Source organism: Vanacampus margaritifer, chromosome 1 (assembly GCF_051991255.1).
Source record: "Vanacampus margaritifer isolate UIUO_Vmar chromosome 1, RoL_Vmar_1.0, whole genome shotgun sequence".
In the NCBI taxonomy this organism is placed as follows: Eukaryota; Metazoa; Chordata; class Actinopteri; order Syngnathiformes; family Syngnathidae; genus Vanacampus; species Vanacampus margaritifer.
In genome coordinates, this window is record NC_135432.1 from 54,866,271 (window position 1) to 54,892,880 (window position 26,610).

Here is a 26,610-nt window from a genome sequence, read left to right on the forward strand (position 1 = left end):
TGCACAAGCGTACACTTCCATTGTGAGACCTCCAGACATACAGTATTTGAAAAATTGTTTTATTTTATTTGATATATTTTATTGAATCTTTTTAGAAACCTTCACACTAACAAGTCACATGACACCGGTGAGAGGAAATGGCTAATTGGGAATTGGGAACAAATGTGGGTATGTTCTCTTTTGTTGCCTCCGTTTGGACATTAATGGCTTTTGTTTTGAGTACTTTTAAGGGGACATTATATTTACAATGTATATTAACTACCTTACAGTGTAGCCGGGTCATTTCTTCAGTGTTGAACTGAGGCACCTGAGAGAGTCTAACAACACATGGTCATCACGTGATGTTACAAATCGTTACTTTACTAAAAAAAAACAAAAGGGAAGAAGTGGTTGTTTATGTGCTTCAAAGAATTTGGAAGAACTCAGTAACATTTAACTAACAATTATGCATATTTTCTTCTTCTTTTTCAAAAGTACCAGGAATGGAAAAATGACTAACCACTAAAAGTTGGTCAAGTATTTTTTTTTAAAAGTCAATGTTTTGTCCAAAGTCATCATTAAAATAAAGTTTTTACAAAAGGTTTTACACATCAGCGCCGTTTGCGGCAGACACTACTCACTCGCAGACTCGCACCGGTCGACGGGAACGCTCAACCGAGGGGCACAAAGGCGGAAGCGCAAGTGCTGGGACGCGGCCCACACGCGGCAAAGCGGAACCGGAAACAAAGTTGATGGGTGAAAGCCCGGAAGTCGGAAGTGCCGCCTCCTCCGTGGCTTATAGTCCATTATGTAAGCCATTTTAGCTACTCACCTTTGCATTAAAAAAAAAAAAATGAAAATCATATTCAACCTTGGAAGTTCCCAATGGTAAGATCTTAACATCACACTTTCTTTCAACCCATTCTCTTCTTTTTGTAGCATTTTTTTTGGGCTCAATCGTTTCCTTTACGGTAGGTAGATGCTAGATTATTTTTTTGGGTCCAACCAGACTTCAGCCACTATGTGTTGCCATGCCAATCTAATCTTCATAATCATTAGCGATGGCCAACGAAACCTTAGCAATGGGACTGTTTCTTGAACCAATCAGATTTCAAATTTCAAAACGAGCTGTCCCTCGTTGCGATGACATCAGCATTTTCCATCCTCTGATTGACTCATGTTCAACTACCAAAACACTTCAGTAGCCATCTACAGTCAGATGCGTTATTTTTGACATAACATTAAGTTTGTAAACAATCCAAACTGAATTATGATTAAATCAATAAACAAAAAGGACACATTTGCAGTTATTGTGATCAAACAAAATGCTTTCCTCATGTAGGCCTAAAGAAGGCAAAGGATTAACCAACTTGACTCCCCCCTCTCTACTTGATGCAGTTATTTAATAATAATAATAATAATAAAAAAAGTAAGGCTTAATTTTAGCCGGCTTTAATCATAATGAAAAGCAGAGGACCTTTTGTCCATCCGCTAAACCCCAACACACACACACACACCACAATTCACAGAGGTAGACACATATCTGTGACAGGTTGCCTGGCAACGTCGCAGCATGTTTGGCTGTGACAAGCTGGGGTCTCAGCCCTGAGGCGCAATGCATCATGGGGGATTGTGTTGCCAATATAGCAGAGATAGCGAGGCTGACATCCTCAACTGTCTTTGCAACATGTGACGACAAGATACGGTGGCTGGGGGGCTCCTCTCGCGGGTCCTATGACACAAACATTTTCTGCATCTTACCGTGTTGTAATTAACTCATTCACTGCCATTGACGGCTCTAAACGTCAAAAATTCATTTGAACTATTTCTATTAGTTAAAAAAAAAAAAAAAACATTTTTGTTAACAAGAGTATGAAAACCTAGATTTTTTTTTATTGTACATCTAGAACAGATATAACATTTGTGATTAATTGTTAGTCAACTAGTGAAGTCATGCGATTAATTACAATTGTAAAAAATTAATTGCCTGTCGCCCCAAATTTTTAATAATCTTGTCTTTTTTTTTTTATTATTCATTCACTGCCATTGACGGCTATAAACGTCAAAAATTCATTTGAACTATTTCTATTTAACATTTTTTCCCACTTTTGTTAAGAGTATGAAAACCTAGATTTTTTTTATTGTACATCTAGAACAGATATAAAATGTGTGATTAATTGTGAGTTAACTAGTGAAGTCATGCGATTAATTACAATTTAAAAAAATGAATTGCCTGTCGCCCCAAATTTTTAATAATCTTGTCTTTTTTTTTATTATTCATTCACTGCCATTGACGGCTATAAACGTCCAAAATTCATTTGAACTATTTCTATTTAACATTTTTTCCCACTTTTGTTAAGAGTATGAAAACCTAGATTTTTTTTTATTGTACATCTAGAACAGATATAAAATGTGTGATTAATTGTGAGTTAACTAGTGAAGTCATGCGATTAATTACAATTTAAAAAAATTAATTGCCTGTCGCCCCAAATTTTTAATAATCTTGTCTTTTTTTTTTTTTTATTCATTCACTGCCATTGACGGCTATAAACGTCAAAAATTCATTTGAACTATTTCTATTAGTTTAACATTTTTTCCCACTTTTGTTAAGAGTATGAAAACCTAGTTTTTTTTTTGTACATTTGAACAGATATAATATTTGTGATTATCGTGAGTTAACTATTGAAGTCATGCGATTAATTACAATTAATCATTTTAAATTGCCTGTAGCCCCTAATTTTTTAATAATCTTTGTTGTCTTTTATGAATTTATGGCAGTGAATGAGTTAAAAGTCATGTTAGCGATCGATATGAAGCATACCGCTGTTTCCCCCCCACGCTTCTCTCAGATGTGACCTGTGACCTTGTTTCTGTAGGTGAGGCTCATTACTCTCATGTGAGCGTGTGGAATTAAACCTCCTCCTCCAAACTCATTACTGTGAGCTGATTCTAGCAGCTGCAGTAATGCAGTCAATGCGGTGGTGGTGCTGCGTTTAAAGCCAGTACCAGATAATTAGAAACTTTAGAAGCACAGTTCCCATGGCTATAGCCAGAGTGAACAACTAATTCTATTTGAACTAATTACGTTCCATAGCGCTATGCTGTGATTGCTATGCTGGTGCGCGGCCTCCCCTATGTAATACGCTCTAGGAGCTCAACACTGAAAAGTACAACGGACGTATTTTGGACTGCGTGAGCGACTGTACGTAAAAGCGCTCTGCAAACCTCGCCGTTTGGGAGTGTGAGGATATCTTAATAGTGTAGCAGTGAGTTAGCATAGTGCTGCTAATCACAGGTGGCTAGCAGCTACATTTACTTTGTTAGATTTACTCAAGAAAGTTTTAGGATAAACTGTTGGTGTTTGTATTTTGCAAAATGTTGATTTAAGTATTTTCTCGTTTAATGCAAATGAATATAGGCTCCAAATATTGTTTATTGGCCTCCTTGACTACATATAATCCGTATCGGCCCCGAAGTCGCTGAAGCTAACTTTTCATTCGTTACGTAAGAGAAATCATTTACTAGGAAGCAAATTACTGGGAACCAGTTTGCCCGAAAGCAATGCATGTGCTGAATGTAACAATGTAAGTTATCAGAACACACAATATTTTAATCGCAGATGATGTTGAAGATCAACATCCTAAAATAATATACAATTACACTGCAATTAATAATCTCTACCCGGTGTGCCTATAATGCTCTTTCACATTTGTAAACAAATAAAATTGATTTCAGACCATTTATTGTGGCTGAATTTGCCATTTGTATTCTATTTATTATGTAAAATCGTTGGGAAAATTAGAATTAGCACATCATAAAACACAATTTGGTAAATGTAATATTTTTTTTCAAAAATCTATATTATTGGTCAGTCTACATGTGTGGGTGCCATTTCTACAAATTATTGACCAAGCTGAAATGTTTAAAATGGCTTTCTCTCTTTGACAATGCAATACCAATGGTTAAACAAACATGCATTTTTTTTGTTTTTTTGATGGGGCTCCTGAAAAGTGACCATTTTAGAGGTACAAAGTTTCAGCCCGATGCCAGCCATTTTCCTATGGTCAGGTTTATCTATATGATATTCATGATGTGCTATTAAAAATTAATACTAGAGGGGTCAGAATTAGTGCGTTAATTTTTAGTTAATTTAAAGTTTCTTTAACGCCACAAATTTTGTAAACGCGTGATTAATATCGCCGCTGTACTGGCGGACGTCCACGTCAAAATTTAGCAGTAATAACATTTTGCAGTAATAAATTTAATAGTAATGCATAGATTTGTGGAGACGGGGCTCAAAATGTATTTTACAATTTAAAAAATGTGCAGAATTTGACAAGTTACTTCATGTTAAAGATTAGATAGCTCTTAATGTGAAAAGAAAAATGCACTGAACTGTCACCAACTTCTTAAAAATGCAATTATGCCATCTAGTGGCAGAAAAATGACCTCAACACAAATCAATATCACACTCATTATTTTTTTACAGTACAGTATATCTTTTTCATTTTAACTCAATTTTAAGAATTATTATGATATATTGCTGTATCAATGACTAAACGATGCAGTGATATTTCTATTAGTTTAACTTCCCCCCCCCCACACTTTTATGTTAAAAAGTGTATAAAATATTTTATTGTACATTTAGAACAGATATAAAATTTGCGATTAATTGTGTTAACTATTGAAGTCATGTGATTAATTACAATTTAGAAAATTACCTGACACCCGTAATTAATACTTACTAAATTAATTAATCAGAAGTTACCCCCAGTTACTCAGTATGTGAGTAGTTTTTCCACTGGATACTTACTTACTCAAGTAATTATTGTAAGAAAAAACATTTTACGTTTACTTGAGTTGTATTGTTCTAAAGTAACACTACTCTACCAACCTCTGTCCAGTCTGCCGTCAGTAGATTATAAATCAATTTTATTACTAAAATGTAAGAATGATCAACCTGACAATCAATGTGAACAAATATACATAGCAAAAAAATACAATAACAAAAGTACTATGGCAAAATGAGACATTTGGAAATAATCTAATAGTTCTTGATAATTGTTTACTTTGTTTCACATGTTGCTGTAGATACAGTCAATGAAGTCATACTTACCAATAATCAATAATAGCCAATGTAATAGTGATATTTCAGTTTCATGTTCAATGTGTCAATCATACCACTGCAAATCAGGCATCTGCTGCAGATTGGGTTGTACAACTCCCCACACTTTTCAAATATATATTTTTCTTTAATTGCTCACATGCAGTATAAGTAGTACATGCATCTACTTCAAATATTAATTAAAAATGCAAGGAATCTGCCATGTTTCTCTCTCTCTCTCTCTCTCTCTCTCTCTCTCTCTCTCTCTCTCCCTCCCGTCTTGCTATATTTAGAAGCTCACTGGCCTCAGTGTGAGCTGTCCAAGTCCAATGGAAGCAACCAAGCTGTCACAGTAAATGGCAGGCAGCGTCAGCATAGGACACTGTGCACCTCTCCGTCTGCCTTGTGCTCACTCTTACAAACACACACTTGAGCCATGAGCACACACACAAAACCCAATACAATATGAAGTTTGGACTTCATCCTGTAAATGTTTTACAAATCTACTGTAGCCCACTAGCAACTAATACCAAGCGCATGTGCCATTGAATGTTCACATTTGCATACATCTTTCTTGTCCAAAATGAGATTTACTTAGGACTCAGTAAAGCAGACATAATAAGCGTTACTGTCTCCAACACAGAGCGGCTTTGATGCTAGTTGTACTGAATGCGATGTCTTGATGTTTTCAATGGGGACAGGAACAAAAACAGTTGAAAAAGTGAGCATCACATAGAAACACGAAATGAAACCCTTATTGGAACGAAGATAAAGGAGAAATGTGCACCGAGCATCACCTCACCCGCACCAGTGGGAGTCGAAAGAAACAAAAGTGATGAGCAGGAGTGACACCAGCACAGGCTGTGATACACACAGCTTGGTCATTTAGACCTTGTCTCAAATTGAACCTATAAAGCCTTTGAGGGGGGAAAAAGTATATTGTTACAGCCTGATGACAAGCATGGATGTCACATTTATGTTTTTTTCCAGGAGCAAGAGAAAAAAAACTTGTTTGACAGTGAAGCATTTCATAAAACCACAACGACCACAAATGTTTGTTATTAGACAGCTTTAGCACCAGAAACATAAATCTATCTTCTCATACTCACCACATCACGTTATATGTTTAATGTTGTTTTAACGCGGAGTCTGGGTCTGAATGAGGATATACATTTATGTAGGAACCTCAAATCCCTGCTTTGTCTCAGCTTGTAGTAATGGTCAGAATGTAAATCTAAGCAAAACATACATATTGTACATTCATATAAGCCTAATTCAATTTTTAAGAGAGAGAGAGAGATTATTTTTCACGATTACTTGATTAATGAAAGCAATTTAATTGCCATTTTTCCATAATTCAGTAAGTGCTTTGGGCTGTATTTATCATTATTTTCCAAAGTAATAGCTGTGTCGTGATCCGTGTTTTAGTTTCAGTTACATTTTAGTTTTCCTTGTGTCTCCTTTTGTCAATGTATCTCGTTAAGTTTGATTGTGTCCACCTGTGCTTGTCAACCCGGTCCCCTGTGCCATCCAATCAGCTCCCTCAGCCATGTGTGTCTTGTCCAGGTGTCTGTCGTTGTCTCGTCAGTTTGTTTGTATTTAGTGCCGCTTTCTTTCAGTCTTTGTCGCTTCATTGTCTTTGTCATGTCTTGTTTCCTATCGCCCTCGTTTCAAATCATTTAGTTACTTTCAACTCTGGACTTGTTAATTCATTAATTTGTGACTCACTATGTAGCCTATGTTAAGAACAATAAAGAAAATTGACTGTTAAAAAATTGCCTTTGACAATATGCATTTCATACATAAAACAATTGAAAATCCATGATGGGCCGAAAAATCCTAATCATGTAAAGCCTGCTAATAAAGCCTCCCATTGCCTTACACAACACACTTTTGGTTTGTGAACGTACCTGTTGCTGGGGATACTGCATGCTTCCCATACCCATTTGACCTCGTCCCTGCATACTCATTGGATAACGGTGTGAGGGAGGTGAAGTATACGGCTGGCTAGGCGGGTAAGGCCCGCCCCCTGGCTGCTGTGGGCCCGAGTACGGATTATTGGCCATACCATAAAGCTGCGAGCGCTTCATCGCCATGAAGTCCATGGAGGGCACCTGTGAAGGAAAAATGAAATGTTTAAACAACCAAAATAGTAAATAGGTGATGTAACTATAACGACAACATCGTGATATTAAAATTGCCACAATAATATTATCGTCATGTCACGATATTAACTCATTCACTGCCATTGACGGCTATAGACGTCAAAAATGTATTTGAACTATTTCTATTAGTTTAAGATTTTTTCCACTTTTGTTAACAAGAGTATGAAAACCTAGAAAAATATTTTTTATTTTACATTTACAACAGATATATAATTTGTGATTAATCGTGAGTTAACTATTGAAGTCATGCAGTTAATTATCATCAAAAATTTAAATCGCCTGACATGATTTAAAAAAAAAAGAAAAAAAGAAAAGATCATTAAAAATTAGGGATGTCAGGCGATTAAAAATTTTAATCGTAATTAATCGCATGACTTCATTAGTTAACTCACTATTAATCACAACTTTTATATCTGTTCTAAATGTACAATAAAACAAATTCTAGGTTTTCATGCTCTTGTTAACAAAAGTGCAAAAAATGTTAAACTAATAGAAATTGTTCAAATGAATTTTGGACGTCTATAGCCGTCAATGGCAGTGAATGAGTTAAAAAATGAGAGGTTGCATTCCATTTGGGCAGTTCCAGCTCCCTCTGGTGGTTAGTTTATTAGTGCAGTTTAATTTTAATTAAGCATGTTTTGGCCATCTATGTTTAAGACCAATGCTAATAGAGAATGAAGGGGAACATGACATGTTGGAGTTCCTCCACACATTGACTCGATTCATAATGTGTGCGTGCATTAGCAAGTGCCTCAATATTAACTGATTGTAGGCCTTTTATGTACATTGTGTTTCTTGTACTATTTGAACTATGACCTCCGCTAATTAGCTTTGCATAGTCAAGACATTTACATTCAATGGGTCATGTTTATTTTATTTGCAGTCATACCAGCAAATATTTTTCAACATCTCTGTCCAAAACTTTTCACCCACTTAAGCCGTCTAAAGCATTGTGAACTACATCGAGCTTTTTCTTATACATCGTCAACCTCCTCACAATATCCTGATAATTATCATATAGTGACGTTTGGATATCGTCACACCCCTCGGATTAAAGAGTGAAAATTGTGATTGTTTTATATTCTAAAATGAATTCAACCATCATTTGGCCCGCTGCAGCCTTTGACATAAGTCAACTAAGTGCACACCCTCTAAACCACATCAACAATTGATTTATGCTACAATGACATGCTGATTGGAGGCCTTCAATGGATGTCTGCAGGTCATGAATGAACGACAAATGGAATTACTTAGCAACGATGTTTATTGCATGGCTTTAGGGAGGTGTGGGAAGGCCGAAATAAAATGATTTAATTATAACACATCTTTATTATAATGCCTGAAAAGGTTTTAATGGCGGTAAAAGTGGTTTAAAGCAACAAGGAACAATAGCAATAAAAAAAACTTGATAGCCTTTTTCCCCACAACCGCAGACCAACAGGGCCAATTATCACTTGACAACACCGCCACCTCACTTGTTGTTGCTTACAGCAAAGCAGCACAAAATAGTCATTCTACTCTTATGAATTATAAAATAAGGGAGCTGCTTCAAGTGACAAAGCAATTCAAGTTAGAATCCCTGGAGGGAATTGGGGGAAGTCAAGTAGTCCAAGTAGCAGCTATCCAAAGAGCTGCCATCAATTCATTTCACAGTGAGTATTTCAATGTCTTTTTAAGGGCAGGGGGGGGATTTCAGGGGGTCTTGGTGAGACACTGGAAAATTCTGGATCAGTCCAGGCTAATCCGTCACCTGTAGCGACGTGTTTGTGTGTCGTCCGGGCAGATAATGTCGACTTCCCCTGCGCTGCCTTTCTCCTCTCAGGCTTTCACCCTTTTGTCTCACCGTGTTGGATCATGTGTGATTTATGACATTTTGTTCCTACTGTTCCTTACACACACTTTCACTTCTTTCCTTCTCTCGTCTCCACTGAGCATAACACACACACACGCACACTCCACCGCTGCCAACTCCCTCCTCCCCAGCTCAATATCACCTCGTCGAGTGTGGAGAAGAAATTGCCACTGCCTCATATTGCCGGGCTTAATATCAAGAAGAACATGTCAGGGGATGGAAGCACTTTATTCAGCGGGTTACTTGCGGACCGTTCGCCGGTCTGCCTCTTAAAGTGGTTTTGTCTACTGAGGCATGTGTTTGGAGGAGTTTGGGCTATTTCACAGTGTGAGAAGGAAAAGTGTGTGCAAAAGGGTGTTTGGCTAGTGAGAGAGAGATGGTGAAAGACAGCCAGAAAGGGCGTGAGGAGAGAACACGAGGGGGTCTGAAAGTTGTTTCGCAGCACGGAGTTGTTTTGAGGCCACATTTGAGAGAGGCTTATCTTGCAAAGGTCAACACCAGCAGAATATTTGAAGTCTAACAAGAAATATGAGAGGAGGCTGTTTTGCAGGACTATGGTTACTTTATGTAAGTACGCTGGCATTATGTTATTTTTTTCACATTACTCCTTAAAGTCAATTAGAATTTAGGTATATAGTGAAGAGGGTCTTCTGCCCAGATTTAGTCATAACTGTTTTAATGTACTTATTTCCTCAGTAGAACTTTTATCTGTGGTTGAAGTCAATGTGTATTGAATGATGTCTGTAGGGCCTCCTCTATTTTCACAACAATAGACCATTCAAGATAGTATAAGAATGTTGTGAGTCCGCTGTAACTTTGCACTAGTGAGAGGCTGCCATTTTCTGGGAACTCACTTGTGCCCGGAATATTCTGTAGAAATAAAAGCTTCGAAGTGACTGTTCATCGATCTCCAGCCTGCATTCGGATAACCAACATTCTCAGTACCCGAAAGAAAACGAACACGCGGAGGAAAATATTATTTTCTTCAACAATAGTCATTATGGACAAATATCAATGGCATCTTCTGATCTAAGCCTCCTAAGAGGGCAAGGAAAACTCAAAAACCCCATATGAGGGAAAAAAGAAGAGTCCAGGGAATTCTCATTCCAGGATGACCAGTCTGCAAAGAAAGCCAAGTGGTACATTCAACACTTAATGTGGCGCTACACAATGTTAGCTACACCAGCATGAAAGTCCATTTAATAAGATAAGCAGTTTTTTATCAATATCAGAAGGCGGCCATTTTGCCACTTGCTGTCGAGTGAAAATGACATCACGGGTCTCAACTAACAACCAATCACACCTCAGCTTCAGGAAAACAGGTGAGCTGTGATTGGTCATTGCCTGAACCCTGAGCAACTGTGATGTCATCTTCAAGCGGCACATTGGAAATGTCTGGATTTTGCTTTCCACAAATGTAATATTAATCAGAATGTCATGTTTAGACTAGTGATGTCACATATAACATATTATTGTCAAGAAATGTTTAAGGTTGACTTCCCCTTTAATCAGTCAGCAATCAGATCAAGAATTCAGCGTTTTATAGTTTTGACAGTAGGCGTTCCGAATGTTATTTAAAGTATCCCGGAACATATTGTGTTCAACCTTTAATATCTTTTTGACAGTGTGAAATAAAAGTAATTACTGTATTATCTTCAGATTTGATTACAACTCTTTCATCATCATTTCATGATATTCTCCGAGCCACAATGCTGCATGTGGCTGAAAAAAAAGTTGATATCTAAACACAGAATTACACATAAGGAAGTATATAAAAAAATATGAGCCATTCTAGAGTAATAAATGTCTTAATTGTAGCTTCTTGTAAAGAAATTCACAATAAAATCTACAGATAAAAACTTTCTTTCAGGACTAAAATAACATTTTAAAATGACACTACAAATGGAGTCCCCATTGGTCTCGGACAATTATATTTGTCATGTGTTAAAAAGGATGTGTTCACTACAACAAATTGACCTTTTGAACAATAGAATGCCTTGCATTCATATGCACAACTAAACCGCACGTAGCAAAGAAATTGGGCAATAGACACCCTAAAACCGCATGCACCTAAAATACTTTAACCCGCTAAGCTCCAGTGGCACTCAGCAACACCCAAACAGCACTCCGTTCACCAGCCCCATCTCAAGAGCTCCTCCACTTGTAACAACTACTGAGCCAACTCAAGTAAATCCCCTCACACAGCTGCCAAGTGTGTACACACACTAACATTGACTTGCAAAAAAAATAAATAAATAAATAAAAGTGAACTGCAACACTTAAAAATGCACTGGAATCAGAAAATAACTTCTGGGTTTTGGGAGCGGAGAAGTGGATGCTCGATTAAACGCAAATATGCCCCCCACCCCTCCACACACACACGAGTGAGGATTTGTCAAATAAAGCGGCCGCGGTGAAATTACATCGTGCCGGCAGACACATCAGTCCATCTTCCGCATGTGACATTATCAACACAGCCAGTTAACTCTCCTCCTCCCCAAACACAGCCTCATATCTGCCCTCATGACAAGTTCCACTAAATGAGATTTCAGTCCACTGAAGGTTTCCTTGAGATATGCCCACCGATTCCCTCAAAGCACAAGAAACATTTCTTGACAAATTGAAACGTTCCTTTTTCCTCCCCTAAGAGAAATGAGTGTACTTAGGGGGAAAATATGAATATGACATGAACAAAATCATGTTTGCGCCAGGGGGGGACAGTAGATAAAATGTAAAAAAAAAAAAACACATACAAAGAAACAAACAATTGTGTTTTTCTGTTTGGTTCATCTGGGCATGCTATCAACAGAAGGGGAGAGGTGGGGGCAATAGAATTTCAACTGCTAAATTTAAAATTCAATTTATGAAGTCCTCTTTCTCGCTCGCATTCTCGTTCTCAGGAGCTTTTTCTTTTCTTTGCAAAACAAAGCCATTACACAGAACATGGTGAAATTACTACGGGGTGAAACCTGCTAAATTGCTTTTTGAGTTCATTCGACAATAGTTTTATTTTAGAAAAACAGATTTCACCCCGTCACGCTTTAATGTAGCCAGTTATTGTGCAGAAAGGCACAAAAGGCTCGGATATGTGGATTAGGAGACACGCTGGGATGAAACAAGACATAAAAACAATATTGGTCAATTTTTCTGATTCATATTATTTTATTATTATTAGACTAGGCAGAAAAAAAGAAAGAAGCACTCACAAATAGTAATTGTATTTTCTCAACTGCCAAAGATCAACTTTGCAAGAACAACCAGAAAATAAATCATGTAATAAGCATATGCTGTAAGCAAACACACGACGCTATTTAACTCTTTCACTGCTACTGACGTTAAAATACGTCAAGTAAAAACCTACGGAGGGCCGCCAATGACGTTAAAAGACGTCATCCAATTTTATTTTTTTATTTTTTTGAAACGGGTGGAGGAAAGCCTTCCCAGCTGTGTTGAAAGTTTCAAGCAGGTCTAGTGAGCCTAATGACTATTTTTGGCCCCTAGATGGCAGCAATGACTCTCTTTTGACAAGATTGGGTAGGTGTCACCAGAAGACGTGAGGCGAGGCTAGAGTGTTGAGACACTGGCTGAAGAAGCCATAATGGCGACCGGTTTGCAAGCAGCTCACGGTCGAGCCGTTTTTTTCAAAGACGAAAAGCATCGACCAACCATATAAAGAGAACATTGATGACGACGATGATCATCATCGATGATGATGATGGTGACTCCGAGGTTGACGGCGAAGTTGGAAGCGTTGACGCGGCGGCTATGACGACGCCATAAAAGGTTCACGGGCTAGCGATGCCAACACCGGAAAACGCGGAGCACAACCGAGCACGCTCAGGCGGACGTTCAATCGGACGACGAAGAGTGCCCCGAGTCCAATGCATATTCATCGGAGGAGTGTGTACAGTCTGCTACTTGCTATTCCCCGGAAAAAAAGGCCGTCTGCACGCGAAACGGACAATGGAAAGTGAAAGTAATCTGTTGTGCAAACCCTGCTCCCTCTCCTTGCACGCAGGAGAGCGTTACAAAAAGAAAAACTGTATTTGAAACATCCACATAATTGTAAATAGTACCACAGTTGCACACATTTGTAAATAGTTTGCGAAATTGTTTTGTCAAATTGTTACACTGTTGAATGGAAATAAACGTATTTTGCAAACTAAAAACACTTTTTCATTGTTGGTGGTGGTGTATTACAGAAGTAAAGCACTATTTAGGTGTTTGTGGCATCATTCATGGACAAAAAGAAGTGTAGAATTCACTAGAGTGCATGAAATAACATCGTTTCACAAAAAGCTCTTTTTCTCCGCTTTTTGTTTCAAAACACAGAATTTCGGTGAAACTAACCATTTTCTATTGTTGATTACTGAAGAACGGAATAAGGTAGAAACAAACTTTTTTTTCTGATGAAAGATGAGAGTTCAATCTTTCATTTGGTAGCATGTGTGTTTCCATAGTCCAAACACAACATTTTCTGTGGACCTTGAAAGATCAGTCAAAATGCTTAAATCGGCTGGCACTGGCGACAACCCGTTTTTGAAAACGTCTGGCAGTCAAAGAGTTAACACATGAATCGTTTTTCTTTCATTGCAATGTTTTTATGGTTGTGATAAGGCAAAATTGAAATCACAATAGAATTTCGACACGGCACATCATTAACTCATTCACTGCCATTGACGGCTATTGACGTCAAATATTCATTTTAACTATTTCTTTTAGTTTCAATTTTTTTCCACTTTTGTTTTTCATACAAGAATATGAAAACCTAGAAACAAAATGTATCGTACATTTAGAACAGATATAAAATTTCGGATTAATTGTGAGTTAACTATTGAAGTCATTCGATTAATTACAATTTTTAAAAAATTGCCTGACGCAATAAAAAAAAAGATTATTAAAAATTAGGAGCGTCGGGTGATTAAAATGTGCACGACTTCACGAGTTAACTCACGATTAATCACAAATTTTATATCTGATTTTAATGTACAGTAAAAACATTCTAGGTTTTCATACTCTTGTTAACAAAAGTGGGGAAAAAATGTTAAACTAATAGAAATAGTTAAAATGAATATTTGTGTGTGATGCAGTAAATACATTCATGACACATGATGATTGGCTATTGTGATACACATTTTCAAACCTGTCATCCGCGCAAACCGCATTGACTTTACATGGAATCACACCGCCATAAATGTTTCACAACATACACCGTTTAGAGCAGTTGGAGGATTAAAGTTGTTTTTTTTTGTAGTCACAAAATGATTCTATAATGCAATAATAGGTGTTGACATTTCTAGAATTGAACAAAAATTGCAAAATCGCACAACTTAACATTAAAAGAAATGTAACAATAAAAGGATAAAGTAAAATGGTAATATGATGAAGTAATCCAATGCAACATCTCGTTCAGAGCGCGGCTTTCATTGTCTTAATGAGAATATTGATTTCCATGGAAACATAGATGATCAACCTTCCAGAGCAACAAAGCTCATTTCCAGTGACAAAACTTGAGTGTTTCCATTTGTGGTTCCATATGTTTGCATCGGTATGGTGGTCTTCCTGTAACCTTCATGATGTTCTTTATGGGCTACAAGCTGCTTTATTGAGCAACAGCTACTTCAGAAATGGTTTAATCCTCCAAAGAGCAATTCATTGGGCTATTATGTTTCCTTATAGTACCTGGCAGTTTAACACTGTGTGGAACAAGTATGCTTTTGCTCTCGGACAGCTCCATAAAAGCATTTCAGGTTGACTGTTACAATTGTTACAGTAAGTATTGTTTTTTTTGTTTTTTTCTCTATAGCTCAATGTACTTCTCTTGGATTTATACTTTAACAACATGACGGGTGCTTGCAGGGCACGTCGTTTTAAAATAGCTTTAGATGTCACCTAAAAGGAAACGCATCAAATCCCGTTTATTGATGATCTCTTTTTCTCTTGGAGCAAATGCTGCCTGCCTTTTTTTCCTCGGGTAATGAAACCTTTTAGCCGTGTGAATTTGTGAGTAGAAACAAATAAGGATAATTATTGTCTACGGATCTTCTGTGTGCAGCGTGTGTCTCTTTCTGGAGAATCAACATGCTGCAGTCAGAGCCGCTCGGTCTGCTGGGACGATCACTCTTGTCTTTTATGTTATTTATTTATACCATGCAGCAAAGCACTCTCCAATTCCTATTACACAGCGGACCTTTGCGCCGCCGCCGCCGCCGCCTGCAGAACAAAGCTACACATTTGAGGCTTAAAAACACTTTTTACGTTTGGGCCTGCTGTTTTAGAAAACAGGATAAAATAGGAACAAGGGAAAGAGGAAAAACAGGGGAGGAGGGGAGAACGCGAGAGAGACGGGAGCGGTGGGCGACGAGATCGAGCTCCATATTAATGTGTGCAAATTCCCCCGCTCCTGCTGACTAAGATTAGAAAAATTAATTTCATGGATGCAGAGACAATACTGATGTCATCAAGCAGAGAGCAGAGGAGCGCCGCGTGTTAACTCTTCCCTGTCCGGCCTCTATTTAGAAAATTCTTAAGCGACTGTTGCCAGATTACTACGGAAGCCAATGTGGAGTAAACAGTAAATATTTTGGACTGGTAAATATATTTGAACATATTTAAATATGTTTAAACGTATTAATACATTTAAACATAGTTGAAAATATGTTCAAACGTACTTGCAGGCTAAATACTAAAAACACTATTTCCCATAATGCACACCTACTAGTTTAAAAATAATGCTATTTTTTAAAGCATTTGGCCCATATTACACCAATACAAATTGAGTAAGCAAACATTTGTTTACAGTTTTCATAATTTTTATGATTTTTTTATGTTTTGTAGTGCATGATTTACGTTGAAAAATGCAGAACGGAAATCATTCATTACAGACACAATAATAAATCATAAAAATTATAAGCAGTGATTATTTACTTAATTTTTTTAGCGTATTGGTATAATGTAAGCCAAATGCTTTAAAAAAGCAGTATTTTTTTTAAGTGGCCAAATCGTGTACAGCGTGAACAGCACTCCCAATAAAGGCGCAGACAAACAAGGACAAGACAGTATAAAATAATTTAAATAAAGTCGATTTTGGGACATTTAAAATCTATTCTGAATCGTAATAAATAAGAATCGTGATTCTTATGAAAATCGATTTTTTGGCACACCCCTAGCAAATATGTTTGAACGTATTTAAATATGGCCAACCATACAAATATGTTTTGAACATAAGCCGTGGCTCAGGGTGTAGAGACGGTCATTCAGTAACCAGTAGGTGGGCTGTTCGATTCCCCGCTCTCCCCAAGTCATGTGTAGTTGTGTCCTTGGGCAAGGCACTTCACACACATTGCCCCCAGTGCTACTCACACTGGTGTATGGAAGGCGTGAATGTTTGGTGGTGGTCGGAGGGGCCGTAGGCGCACACTGGCAGCCACGCCTCCGTCAGCCTGCCCTACGGCAGCTGTGGCTACTTAAGTAGCTTACCACCCACCACAGTGTGAATGTATGAGTGCATGAATAATGTATCCATCCCATCGTAAAGCGTCTTTGAGTGTCTAGAAAAGTGCTATATAAATCCGATGCATTATTATTATTATTATTATTATATTTGCAGGTCAAAAATGTCTACTCCACATAGGCAGTTCCACAATATCCGAGCTGTATTCACAATGCCGTTCCAAGATTCAGTGAATTACGCTTTGCATCATAATGGCATTCTGCATCTCAGCACGCACGCCTTGTTAGGAAAAAGTCCCGTAACAAACGGCAGTGTGAAAAGTATCTCCGGTCCACAGGGAGCTAGCTGGCGCCCTTCTTTAGCTCAATATGCCTACATAGCATAGGAGGACGAAATTAACCAAGGGGAAAGCAGGAGACGGCAGCCTCGGAGGAGGTGGGTGGAGGCTCCCACATAAACAGTGCATGTTTGGCAATGAGGAGGTTAGAACGAGAGGCAGACTGAGCGCGAGAGAGGAGTCAGATAAGAGGCTGCCGTAATGCAGACAACCAGCACGCTTTTGTGTTTGGCGCAATGCACATAATTGCTCTCTCTGCTGTGTCGCTCAGTGTTGGGCGAGAGGTGTGCCCTCTGCGTTTGACACCAATATTTATACCACAGACACACGCGCATGCTCATAATACACCCTTCCCACCCCACACCCCCCTCCCGCCGGCACGAGGGAAAGTTGCAGATCGCACACGGTTCGTCACGGCCATCACAAAGACGTCATTAAGAGAAGGGAAGAGGAGGAGAGCGGAGGAGAGACGGGGAGGGAGGAGAGCGGCTGCTTCATCTGTCTCAAGTGAGATTGGGGTCGAAGGGTCACCGGAGCCCTTTTCCTTTGCTGAATGAGGGCTGGAGACAAAAATAGGAGGAAGAGAAGGGAGGGGGGGGGGGGGGAACTCAATGACAAAACGAGATTCATCTGACATGCCTGCGACACCCCATTAGAAAATGAAAACAAATAAAACCAAAACGTGTGAAGGAAACAGAGCGAGAGCAGAGACCTCAAATTTGCCAGTCAAATCTCCTTCAAAGACTAAAGGTATTCAGGCTGGATTTGTCACATGCAAATATAATATTCCATCATTTTCTCATGCTTTTTTTTTTTTTTTTTTTTTTTAAATCACATCTCCCACATATCAGTAGCATCCCCTATAGAAAGCTTGAAGACAGACTGCCAGTGCTTTCACTACTATGGATGCTCCCTGCTTGTTTTCATGGTGCCTATTACCGGAGCGGACCGGGCCTGATGCATTCCGCCCGCTTCGACACTGGGACCCATTTCATTTAGTGGCCATGGAGGAACGAGAGGAATGTGCTCCTCGGGCCCCCAGAACCCCATGGAGGGAGCCTCTTACCAAACCAAATGAAACAGAAAGGGAAAGAAGAGAAAGAAAAGAATGGGCCTCGAACCCAATGTGCAGCGAAATCTCCACTTCCAATTCATATGATCCCCCCCCCCCCCCCCCAAAAAAAATGGACTGTGATGTTAGCATTGACTATCATGTTGGTGGTGTTAATTGCTTCATTTTGGTCCATCGGATGCTTTTTTTTTAAGGCTTTAGTTCAGGGGTCAACAACTTTTTGGGAACTGACAGCTACTTTTTGGGTATTGATTCATTTGAAGGGCTACCAGTTTGAAGACAAATTACCTTGAATCACCTTATTTTGAAATATTGACCTCTTTGAACACGCTAATTATGTCAATTATTCCCTACAATAATGACCAACAATGATTTAACACGGTAGGAAATATTTAACACTTTATTTCTATAAACTGTCATGATCTGAATTTTAGTTCACATTTGTTTTTGTTTCATATTATGTCTTTATTTCCTGTGGTTTGTGTCTTGTCCTGTTCGTTAGGTCTTTTGTTTCCACCTGTGCTCATCAAACCGGTCCCTTATGTCTTCCAATCATCTTCTTCGAACACTTGTGTCTTGTCCAGGTGTTCCTCGTTGTCTCGTCAGTTTGCTTGTATTTTATGCCGCATTCGAGGAAAGTGGGAAGTCGGACTTTTCTGACTTCAGAACAGGAAGTGAGCACGGGAGTCAGGTGGGGGGGGAAATGGACCCCAAGTTCACTGATCGGCTTCAATCTGATGTCACTCGACAATGGCGAGCCTCATGGAGAAATTTTAAACAGATATTTCTTTATATTTATTTATTGTTACTTAAAAATGTTTTTATTTGAAATACGTAACACAACGTGATTTGGAATTACTGCGTTAACCAGAACAACAAACAGTTCATTGCAATCAGCCATCTTTGTTGTTTACGTTTGCTTCAAATGCTTTGAGGTTGGAAAAGGAACAATCCAAGGGCGATAAATCCGATTTCCTATCTTCCTCGAATGCAACATAATTTCCCTGGTTTCTTTCTGGCATTGTCAATTCCTTGTTTATGTTTGCTATCTGTTGTTATTTGTCACAATGACATGTCACGTAGAGCCTTATCTTTCTGTTTGTTACTTTGAATTGTGTTGTTTTGGACTAATATTCATTTAGTACCATAGTTGTTTTTTTGATCTATAGACCTTTTGTTATGAAATTCCTTTTATAAGGACACTCCTGCATGGCTTTCGTGCACTTGGGTCCACAACCACATCAAATCTTAAGTGTTTACATTTTTAATGATCACTTCTACAACATTCCTAGGAAATCCCAATGTCCAATTGCGGGTGTTTTTTTTTTGTTTTCTTTTACAGGCCAGCAGGTTAATAAAACACTGCCAAACTTGGCCTCAATGTCAACATTCTTGCTTTCTTGGGCCTATGTCATAACATTATTTTGAAAATAAGAATTAGTGAATGTCCCCCAAAATAGTAAGAGGAAAAACACAGTAAGAACAAATGGTTTTGTTGACACCTGTTGGTGACTAAAACCATCTGTCCTGAAGATAGTAAACATGTTAAATGCTGCCCTTTTGCTTGTCCAGCAGTCAAAACTGAATTAGCGCTAGTAAACATGCGGGCTAGATCCCCTTCCTATTCCAGGGAATCACCGTCTTTGCTAACGGAATGGTATTAGAGGGGAAGTGTGTTTCTACAGGTTGAATAATTATGAGCCAAGTCGTGTATTGCCAAGTGTGTTTATGAATTAGCCATGGTTATTCATGATATTGTGCTCAGAGTAGGGTGAAAATACATAAGTGAATACTAAGTGAGCAGACCAACACAAATGATGCTAAAGGGTCCTGAGGGGGCTTTCTCTGCCATCCATTAGTCAACACTGTAAGGCAAAGCTTAACGAGCTCCTGAGGCTGGCCATTGGGGGAGTGGGATCACTGTGAATTATGAATGTGTTATCTAAGGCCACAACACAATAGCGCTCCTCCATCTTTGTTATTCAGCCTTTGATTTTCTTTTGCACCCTTAAAAAACAGGCAAAGGATTTCAATGGAAACGTCTTTCATCAAATAATCGATAAATAGCCAATGCGTTGCACCTATAAACAACAGATTTGTCAAAGTAGGTCACACACATGGTGTAGTTAAAGAGGCTCCCCACTAAAAACAAGGATTTACATTCAGGCAGTTTGTTTTGGAGCACTGCCCAGTCCTCCAGGGTGGAACTATCCATATTTCTCCGGCGGGTGATCCATCACTTTAGAAAAAAAACACACACACAGGCACACAAATAAACAGATATCCTAACCTTACCTGGGGCGGATATTAGATACTCATTAAAAGTCACCTGAAACAATTTAAACCAAATTGATTTCATTATCGGGCCCAGCATGACACACGAGGGCTCCAATTCTGAAAACTCAGCTGGAAATTTACATTAAATAATGGATTAGACACAATTACTGACGTGGAGAACGGTTTGTGATTGATACACAGTTACAGTACAAGTAAAGTTCAGTTAAATTTATATTTCCGTTGAATTATTTTACTAGTTTGCAAAGAGTCAATAGTCCTTTCATAACGAAAATATTGGCAATATTCGGATTTTGGACATTAAAATAAAAATTCGAATAGGCTTATTATTATTATTATTATACTGTAAATGTAATACTGGACTATTGATTTTGAAATGTGTGTATTTTTAAAGGCCTTTTTAATTGATTTATATTTCACATTTGATATTGTACTGCAATGTTGTGGAAGTACCCAACTGAGGACTGGAGTTGAGAATTAGCTTTAGCTGTACAACCTCTGTTACTGCATCATATCAGCTGGAAGTTTGTAACTATGTTTGACTGCATTGTCCCTGTCAAATAACGATTTGAATTTGAATTTTCTTTTAGAAAATCCCAAATAAGACTTTTGGATTACCCCTTTTCTAACCCAAATATTTGGTCATATATACGTATATCGGCGTACCTCTCTTTAACGGAACTTTGTTTTGTGTTCTGCGCATGCTCTATTTGCAACGAATCTTGGTCTGAACTACTTTTTATCTACTTTTTCTGCGGCCATCTTACGTTGCCACTGGTTATACTTGAATACATTGATTTTTACACAGAGTTTTCACATTATTTCCACTGTGTATGAAAATTCACATATATAAGTCCGTGCGTCTGGCGTGCAACCCTGTGGAACTACACAAGCAGAGGTAAACAAAATAGCGAAATATGACGACTCAGGAGACCGACTACCTTATTAGTGTGATGGGTGACCTCAATATAATGTCTTTTAATGATGTTTATTTGCATAATGACAATTGACTGCATGTAAACGTAATCCACGTCTATCAACCTTGCAACCACTTGCAGACGACGTAAACTCCAGCAACACCCAACCTGGCCAGACCCCAAACACCCCCCCACCCCCCCGCCACCGCACACCTCCACTTAGAGGTCACTGGAGCAGCTGCAGCAGACATGGGTCTTCATTTTCCCCTGTAATGAATGTGAGCGTTCCCGACCCAAAATAGCTCCCTGGCCTGGATAGTGAGGCCCAGGAAATCACCCCCCCCCCCACCCCACCCCCACTGCAACCTCTCCAGGTCACCCAGTGAGAGGCCCCCGGGCCCTGTGAGCCTGAGTCAGGCCTTCCATCTCCTCGACCCTGACTGGGAATCAATCACAGAGCGGCTGGAGGAACGTGAGGTGGGGGAGCGGGGTCGATCGGTGAGAAAGGCTCCAGGCCTGTGGGGGCCCCGATGCAATAGCCTACCACCATTCACCCTTTCACTGTCAAGGCTCAGCAGGGAAGTTTTATTTATAGTACGCTAGCAAACTGAATCAAATCAAAGCTGGATTGGATTATTTTCATAATTACTCTTTACATTATGCACGCCTCTCTTTCTACTATTAACAATGGATATTATTACATTTAAGAATTACTCAAGGCATAATTCAACAACAGTTTAACCACACAGTGAATCTAAATATGGTCCAGAACATATTTGGCCAGAATAAATGGCTCTAAACCTTCAGTGACCTTTTATGTGCATTTTTTTGTATTAAAAATGGCACATATTAAAGGCTGCGATTGGCTAATAACATGTCCAGTGTGCACCCCACCTCTGGGCCAAAATCAGCTGGGATAGCCCCCAGCTCACCCGCGACCCTAATGAGGACACGCACACACACCATAAAGAAAAATGGATGGATGGACATATTAAAGGGATGTACATATTTCCCAGGTGTGGAAACATAATTCAGCTGCATGTAATAACATGGTGAAGTGAAAAGGGGGGAGGGTACATATAGTCAACCACCAATGAAGTGGTTTTAAAAACAATACAGCCACTTTTATGGTACATCTTAAACCAGTTTACCACATAATTTGGGAGCAATAACCCGAGGAATGTCTATATCCATTCACATAAAATCATAAATGTCATAGCTATAATTTGTGTATTTGCTAATTGTATGCTAAAAACTAAGTATCTTTGATTTTATTTTTCCAGACCAATACCAGTCTGAGTACTCAACTTTTGAGTAATTGCCGATACTAAGTATTGATACCACTAGTACTTTAGATGCATAACATTTATACAAAAAAAAAACATTGACAGATAATTTTAAAGGAAGACATTTATTAATACAGCGTTTCCCTTAAAAGTTCATGAAATTAATGTGAATTTTCTATTTTTCAAATTTTTATTTCTAGTTCCTGATTGTAAAATTGCCAAAAGAGGGCAGCCGATAATGGTATCAGCTGCCATCACGAGTACCGATACCTTAAATTAAGTCTGGTATTGGCACGTGTCTGTATGTACATTTCTATATTAACTTTAAACCATTTTTATTTTTTAATGTATTGCCAAGGAATTGGATCGGGACTAAGTATCGGCAGTTCCTTAGCAGAATACTAGACTCATTGAGCCATTTTCTGCAGTAAAAAGTTAATATAATGAATTTGATAACTTCATTATTTGTAATGTACAATTAATGCCTTTATAATCTAACTGACATCACCTGTGCTGAAGAAGTAGGTAATGACCAATCATGTCTCAATTTGCTGACCAAACCCAGAAAGCAGGTGAGCCAGGATTGGTCGTTACTTACTTCCTCAGCACAGGTGATGTCATCTTCAGTCGCCAGCAAGTGGTTGGATACAAAAAAATATTTTAGTTTTCATATTCATTCTGGACAAAATACTAACTTTTGACTGCTAAAAATGCTTCAATGAGTCAAGTATCCATTTAAAACCAAAGATTTGGGTGTCAAAAAAATGTGATCGGGACCTCCCAAGTAAAAACCGGTACAAGCTTGTGTTTCCACAATAGGATGAGCTGCTATGTTTTTATCTCAAATTTAATGAGAACAGGGAGTTGCATCACAGATTTGCCTCACATATCTCATTTTTTTAATAGCGTTAACTGTCACGCCAGTAACAATAAAATGTAAAAAAAAATAAAATAAAAATTTATGCTGCGCATGATAGCAGCTCACACGTTTTATGCAACTTCAGAGCCATATTTTTCCCCAAAACACGGGCTGAATTTCAAGGGGCATTCCATTTCAGACGTGCCACTGGCAATACAGAGTTGCAAACGTGTTCAGCGGGATGTGAAGTTACCAAGGAGCACTTACACAAGTCAACCAATCAGTAAGGTTACACAACATGTCTTACAAATATGCCCCTGCATCAGTCAAATGTAAGTATGGTGCGTGTGTGTGCTTGCGTGTGTCTGTGATCAGTGCGCACCATCTGTTTCCAGATGTTGTGTGGAGCACAGCCAGGCGCTTGGCAGGCCTTCTGACAGGCCTGTGTTCCTTATTGATAGAGGGATCACAGAGGCAGAAGAGTCAGCCATGCTCAGCTCGACCACAATATTGTCCTGTCGGCTGTTATTTATCTCAGTCAGTCGGGGGAGAATGGCAGCTTGGGAGCCAAGTTTACAGCTGTCAGAAATGGGCCAAATCAGAGTTGAATGGCTTTCAAACATTTGGAACGTAGCATGAGGAATGTTTGATTTGTCATACACATGCGGGCCGTATTCCTGAGGAAACCATTCCATGGTATTTGGATTTTGATTGGGATTTTTAAATCTGCCCTGGTAAATATCAGCATGTTGGTGGAGTAGTTGGACTGCTTCCTGTAGTAAGAATGCGAGAAATGTTCACACTGCATGTTTTGTTTTTCGTTTTACTGCATGCTTTAAAAACATCTTTACAAGACACTTTTAAAAGTATTCCCGAGTGCCTGATAATGAAAAGACTCTCTAATTCACACAGGTCTCCAAAGAGAAGCACAGTATGCTTGCTTCAAGTTGTTCACAACTCCCTGTTGGAGTTTACTGTAAAAATGTATACAAACTAGAATTCAACATTGCACATTTAAACATCAAAATGTCAAATCAAACTATATTAAAAAAAATATATATATATATAACATTACATTTAACAAATGTCTGCTTGCAAAATGCTGACATACATGGTTAAACGCCATTGGCAGGCTAACGGAAATAGCATTGACATGCTACTTAAATACACACGGAGCAGCAACACATACAAACCGTGCATATTACGGCACTCGCATCTCTTACAGTCGACCTCAATGATGTTGCAGCACATCATGATACTGCGCTTAAGGCACACAACTCGAAATTCAGACTTGCCAATGTACTGTAATTTTTTTTTTTTTAAAAATTAAAAAAAAATGCAAGGATGGTCAACTTAAAGACTGGAGGGGGCCACAGTTTTTCATCGGGATTTTCAAGATCCACTATCCTAACCTAACAACTTAGAGTTTGAAGCAAACAAGAAAATAATCACATACTGTGGGAAAAAAATACCATTCAAGGATGACACAAAATTGCTGAACAGCAACCCCACATTAAGTGCAAGAACTAATTTTATGCATTTTTTCACAAAAATCAACTCAGTCAAATTTGCCCGATTGATCAATGGTGTCACTGATGGGCTCTATGAAATAGGACATTACACATCTTTTTTATTCTCTTTTTTTTTTATCCATGCATTTCAATTGACGTCACTCATATGAAGTAAATGGCGGCGGACGAAAAATCATGATCGTGTAAAGCCTAATTTTAATATAATATTAATATTATTGTGTTTTTTTCCTGCGTATCATCCAAATCAGCAAAATATAAATACATTAATATTAGGCCTAATCATGTTGTAGTATTGGGCAATATAAGACCTGGTGTAAGCACATGTTTGCCATCTAGTGGTGAATGGTGATATTACAACTCTAAACTATAGTCGATGCATATTCACAGTTCAGACTCTGCAAATTTGCATAACAATTTTTTTTTCTCCAATTTTTTCTTTCAATGTTTTTTTCTCTGAATTTTTCCCCAGGATTTTTTAACCCCCATTTCCCATGGAGAAATCTATATCTAATGTCAGCGTTGTTTTTCTTTCTTTTTTTTCTTTTTTGGGGCGGGGGGAGGATATTTGTCATGTTTGAAATAAATATATAAAAAAAGAAAAAAGGGCCACTCAGAGTGGAGCCGCCAGTTGCCCGCCCGTGATATAAAATAATTAACAAATGTTTTGATCTCTATAAACCTTGAACTCACCTGCACATTATCGAAGTGACTTTTCAACTATTTCCATCTGTTGACTGCTTATTGCCTTGATAAAGTGTATCCCTGACCCTCCACCCAGTGCCATCTTTCTTTCTAGACCCCTGCCAGAAGTATGGAGCAGGACCGACGTTTATGGGGGGCAGACCTTTCCCTGGAGCTTTGATCCACAAAGTTCAATAGTCTCCAGATCTTGTGGGGTCAAGCAGCAGGAGCCACGTGGGCAGGGGCATGTGTAAGTGAAAGCACATTGAGCTGGGCAGGTCAGCATGTAGGCCAGTATGATCCAGATTTGAGAGATTTTGAGACTTCTGGGATACGTTTACCTGTGATGCCTCGAGTCCATTAAGTGTAGCGGTACGGGAAAGGAAGCAATACATAATTGTAATCTATGACTATGAGAAGCAAGACACAAAAGCTAAAAAACTGATAAATGATTGAAGTATTTGGGGGCAAAGCTACACTTTCATCAGGCAATATCCCGGGTCTCCAATCTGTCATCTTCCTTTCATCAAACTCCTCCGTCCCTTGCAAATTATTCATGCCAGCAGCTAATCGCATTCATCCAATTCTGTTTACTTTATTACTCCACTTTTATTCTGCTCTTTCCCCACATTTGTTTACAAGAATAAAAGCCTACTCTGACAGAATTATCCCTCTGCACAACAAAAATAAATCACAGCCCTTGCACACACATCATTCGCATTCAAAGAGCGCAGCTAAATTATAGATGGCCCCTTTCCCCTCCAAATATGCATTTCATTAGCATTTCCTTCGCATGTTTTTGCATGCTTGTGAGCATGACCCACTGATGTGCAAGAGTGTGTAGGTGTGCGTGTGCATGCGTGAGCAGAGAACGGGAGCAGACTTGCAGCAAAGCAGGACACGTCCCCTTTCCCAAGCCTAATTTAGGATTCAATTACAATACTCTTTAAAAAGCGTCAACTTGGCAATTAATTATTTTAAGATTATTCTGACAGTAATGGGCCTCCCACTGACGCCAGCCGGTGCAAGACTGACTGCACACACCTCTTCCTACTTCTTTTGAAAATCCATCTATTCA

At 38.7% G+C, this 26,610-nt stretch overlaps 1 protein-coding gene across 5 annotated transcripts in view; it reads right to left on the reverse strand.

Moving 5' to 3' along the window:
• The window catches only part of arid1b (AT-rich interactive domain 1B), a 239,131-nt gene that overhangs the window by 193,353 nt on the left and 19,168 nt on the right, over positions 1-26,610 (reverse strand). For all 5 annotated transcript variants that reach the window (XM_077555274.1, XM_077555261.1, XM_077555252.1 and 2 more), the window contains exon 2: positions 6,994-7,197. In XM_077555274.1, the coding sequence (XP_077411400.1) occupies positions 6,994-7,197 (204 nt within the window). The remainder of the gene's footprint in view (positions 1-6,993; positions 7,198-26,610) is intronic.